This window comes from Arachis ipaensis, chromosome B10 (assembly GCF_000816755.2).
Source record: "Arachis ipaensis cultivar K30076 chromosome B10, Araip1.1, whole genome shotgun sequence".
Taxonomy (NCBI): domain Eukaryota; kingdom Viridiplantae; phylum Streptophyta; class Magnoliopsida; order Fabales; family Fabaceae; genus Arachis; species Arachis ipaensis.
The window spans coordinates 33,187,998-33,192,345 of record NC_029794.2 but is presented as its reverse complement, the minus strand read 5'-3'; the positions used below and the strand labels follow the sequence as shown (position 1 = coordinate 33,192,345).

Sequence of the window (4,348 nt, the reverse complement as noted above, 5' to 3'; positions counted from 1 at the left end):
TAATCATGTTCAATTCACATATACAAGTTTTTTTCACAAATGACACAAGAAGGAATTGGTTTGAAATTGTCCAGCTCTTCCCTGATTCCTTTCAATCTGGTGTAGTACGCAGTAATTGTCAAATCTCCCTGCTTCGATGTGTGGAGTTTCTTCTCCAGTTCTACAATTCTAAACGCATTCCCTTGGCAATATCTCTTTCTCAATTCTTTCCACAACTCCAAGGCCAAATCAATCCACATCACACTTTTCACAATTTCTGGACTTAACGAGAGGTTAGTCCAAGAAACTATATAATTGTTGCATCTCTCCCATGCTTCAAACAAAGAATCACTCTCCTTTGATTTTCTGATCAAACCATCCACAAATTTTATCTTATTTTTTGATTTTAACGCGTGCCACATTACCTTTTCCCAGGCATGATAATTGTTGGCTCCAATAACAGCTGCGATTAATTTAGTTCCATGACTTTCTCCAAGATGAAGAAAGTATGGATTTATTGGATCTAATGTTGGATTTGTCTGGGTTCTTGGCTGATTCATTTGCATGATATTGATTTGGTTGAGCAGATTCGCAAGAGTCTAAACATCAATTGAAGAAAACGGAGATAGAGTGGCATCCATGATTTCGAACCTTTCAAGATTCTGGATTTGTTCAATGCTCGTTTCTTCTATGTACCTGTGAGATCTTCTACTCTTCGTTCACGCTCATCGCACCATGTAAAAATTGGTAAGTTCAGAAGAGTAGGAGCTTAGTTCTTGATTAGATGCAATTAGAAGAATGATGAAGTCTAGTGAGAGAGGAAGAGAGAAAAAAAGGAAGAAAGGAAGGAAGAATCTGAGAGAAAGTGATAGAACTTTCTGGATTATTTTCTGTGATGTAACCGTTTGAGACTTACAAGAACAAATCACGCTTACTAACTTATACTATTTGGGTATTTATATCAGTTCACTACCCAACACCTCAGTTACGGATGATAAATATCTCCTAACCAATTTTGGAACCACCATGCTAGCTCTATTAACTCTATGCTTATACTAGTAACTAATTATACTGCTAACCATCTTCTATATTATGTAATAATGATCCTAATGACTAATTATTTTGCTAAAAAAATTATGTAAAAATAATATATATAAATATCCGGTGATTAATTTTTAGTATTTATAAAATATTCTCTGATATTTATAACACTCTGGAATCAGCTGCCGTTCTTTTTATTATGGGATTGTTTGGATATATTACATGTTTAAAACCCTTAGGTAGCGTTTGTTTTGAGGTATTGAGACAGAGACCAAAGACTTGAAAACAACCAAGAATTAGGACTTTTCATGAATCAAATATGTAAGTAACTATAATAATAATAATCATCTATAAATGTAATTAAATTTATATATTTTTCATCCCAAAAAATTGTAAAAAATGGGTTATATATCAGTATATATTAGTTTTAAGATATTTTATCTTTTCTAAAATCTTATTTTCTTTCATTTGTTCTTTTCCTCTTTCATATGATTTCAAATTTGCCGGATATCTGAATCTTTTTGAAATGGCCTTGTCAAAAATTTTCATGGAGAACGGGTGTGACCCTCATTCTTTTCATGTGAGATCTCTCAAGTGGTTCTATTAGACATTTAAGTGACGTCTGATTTGGCACAAGAATGTTCTAGGAATTTATTTTAGGTTGTGTGGCGAGAATATTATTGCCTTTCAGCAATAGTGCAATATTGTAAAAGTTCACGGTGCTCTTTTTCTCTTTTTTTTACCACTGTCAAGACGTGTGCCTACTTCCTGGTGTTCTCTACTATCCTATAAATAGTTTTTGCCTAAATTTATGATTCATTCTGCTGTTTTTAGAGGAAAGTGGTGATGATGGCCTCTTCCATCCAACAAATCTTCTCTTAGTCTATCCTTTTATTGGGGTATTTTTATACAGGATGTGTGCTTTCTCTCATGCCTTATGAAATGTCTGGTATTAAATTCTTAAGATTATCAGTTATTGTTGATGGTTGCGTGGAGTTTGGCTCTGTAGATTTTGCCAAGTGAAACTCTCCACAAATAGTATCAATGTTCAACAATAACTACCTATGTTTAATCTTCTAAGAAATTGAGACTTCCAGTCAGTTATAATAATCTTCAAGCCGAATGAAGGTGGTACTAACAAGGGATACTGACAATCAAATCAGTCAAAATTCAATAGGTAAAAAGAATAGGGTAAGATAACGTATCTCAGGGTGGATGATGATTCACCTAGTATTTGTATCCCTTGTGAATTTAAGAGAGAATTTATACTAGATTTTAATCAAATTTGATAGAATATTATCTAATTCAAGCAGTGAGGGATCCAGGAATCTAACAATGAAGGGGTCAAAAATTAAAATATTGTATAATTAAATATAATGTCATATATTTGATAATAGATATAATTATAATTAGTTTTTTAATTAAAAATTAATAAATATAATATAAACTCTAATACATAAAGAATACTAATTTTTTTTATTATTACTATACTATTAAATTTTACTCTATATAATGCATCTATTATAATAATATATGAGTTTAAAAATTTGTTGGAAAAGCCAAAGTCACTACTTATTTCCCTTAAGTCTGTCCCTAAATTCAGGTATTTTGTAGTTTAGTTATGCTCTAAAAAAATACTTTGTATTGGACCGATAAAATATTTTAAGTCTAATTGATACTAAATTGTAATAATAAGGACCAATGAAAAAAATAATTTTTACTGTTTAAAATTTAAACTAGAATTTGACTAATTTTAAAATGACATAACCAAAAAAAAATAATAACACATGTCATTATATTAAGGGTTAATTACTTTTTTTGTCCCTAAGGTTTAAGGTGGAAATCAAATTCGTCTCCGACCTTTTTTATTAAAATCATCCTCAATATTACAAAACGTTATAAAATCGTCATTTTGTCCATAAATAATATTTTTCAGACAATTTTTTCCTTAAACAAAAATTAAAAAAAAAATACCCCTCATCCTCACCCTCATCAGAATGATTTACAACAGAAAAAGAAAAAATCAGAGCACAAAATTTAGCATCAAGAAAATTTTTGAGCAATAAATCAGTAACAGGTTATCAAATTAAATTTATCATCAAAGTCAAACAGTGAACAAACTCAACACACAAAATTCTATTTTAATTCTTCAGAAGAAAGTGCTAATAACCAACAAGTATTCCAACTTTTCAACAAGAAATCAAAATTCACAGGCTTGATAAATATTAATCCATATAAGAATCCATCATCGTCATTATTTTCATGGATCAACCAAAAGTAGAACCAGATCACAACAATAGTTGTAACAACAGTAGAACCAGCTGCCACCACATACAGGCCACTGAACATTCAAACCCTTCACCCTTTTTCCATCCCTAGCAATAACCCCATTTCCATTCACTCCACCATTCACAGTATCAACCTTCTGGTTCAGTCCTCTGACCACATTCTCAGACACCCCTGCTTCTTCCTTCAACCGAACAACAAACAATTCTAAGCTCTTTTCTCTCTCCTCAGACTTTTTCAGTGCCTCCTGCAAGCTCAGTTTCTCCTTAACCCACTCCTCCATATCCGAACTCTTCGAATTTGCAAAGCTCTCCAGTTTCTTAGTCTTCTACCCTAATTCTAAAACCTCCTTTTTCTTCTCTTGAATCTTCTCCCTCGACTCCTCCTCAACCCTAGTTCACTTGTTCCTCTCATCAACATCTTTTTTCTCCAGAGCTCCAATTTTCTTCTCCAAATTCCTAATTTTTCCTTTACTCTTAGATTTGTCCTTCTTCAGGAATTCAACTTCTCGCTCAAGCAATTTCACCTTGGATTCAATCTCCAATAGCAACTTTCTGAGCTTAGCAGCCTCAGCCATCATCTCCTCGGCGGCTCTCATATCCGATATAGAGTCATATTGGAGCCTTGGCAACTCTGTCTCTAGCTCCGCCGCCCTCTCGGCGATCGCACTTAGGGCCTTAGTTGCATCGCGCGACTGCTCCAACTCCTTCTCCATCGCACCAACTCTGTCGTAGTTGTGGTTGAGGATAGGAACAGATCGAGAGAGAGGGAAGAACAGATCCCCTCACCACCAGAAGCTCGACAACGATAGGATGAAGATAGTAGTGTGATGGAAAGAGAGAAGATGATAGGGTGACAGAAAAGGAGAGAGGAAGAATTGGGGGTTGGAAAAGAGGTGGTTTCGAAGAGAATGGTAGAAAGAAGGGGAAGGGGAGAGAAGACAATGAAGAAACACCGGGGTGAGGTGGGGTAGGGTGGGGTGGGATTTTGTTTTTTAATATTATTTTTATTAATTGTTAAGGATAATTTGGTAAAAAAAAGG

The 4,348-nt window shown here is 33.9% G+C and overlaps 1 protein-coding gene across 1 annotated transcript; it reads right to left on the bottom strand.

Moving 5' to 3' along the window:
- LOC107620499 (peroxisomal and mitochondrial division factor 1-like) lies at positions 3,704-4,021 on the bottom strand. The gene has a single exon (XM_016322648.1). It carries the CDS (start codon positions 4,019-4,021, stop codon positions 3,704-3,706), a length of 318 nt encoding a protein of 105 aa, XP_016178134.1.

Bases quoted from the DNA above. Each gene is read 5' to 3' on its own strand.
- LOC107620499 (XM_016322648.1), bottom strand. From the start codon at position 4,021: ATGGAGAAGGAGTTGGAGCAGTCGCGCGATGCAACTAAGGCCCTAAGT.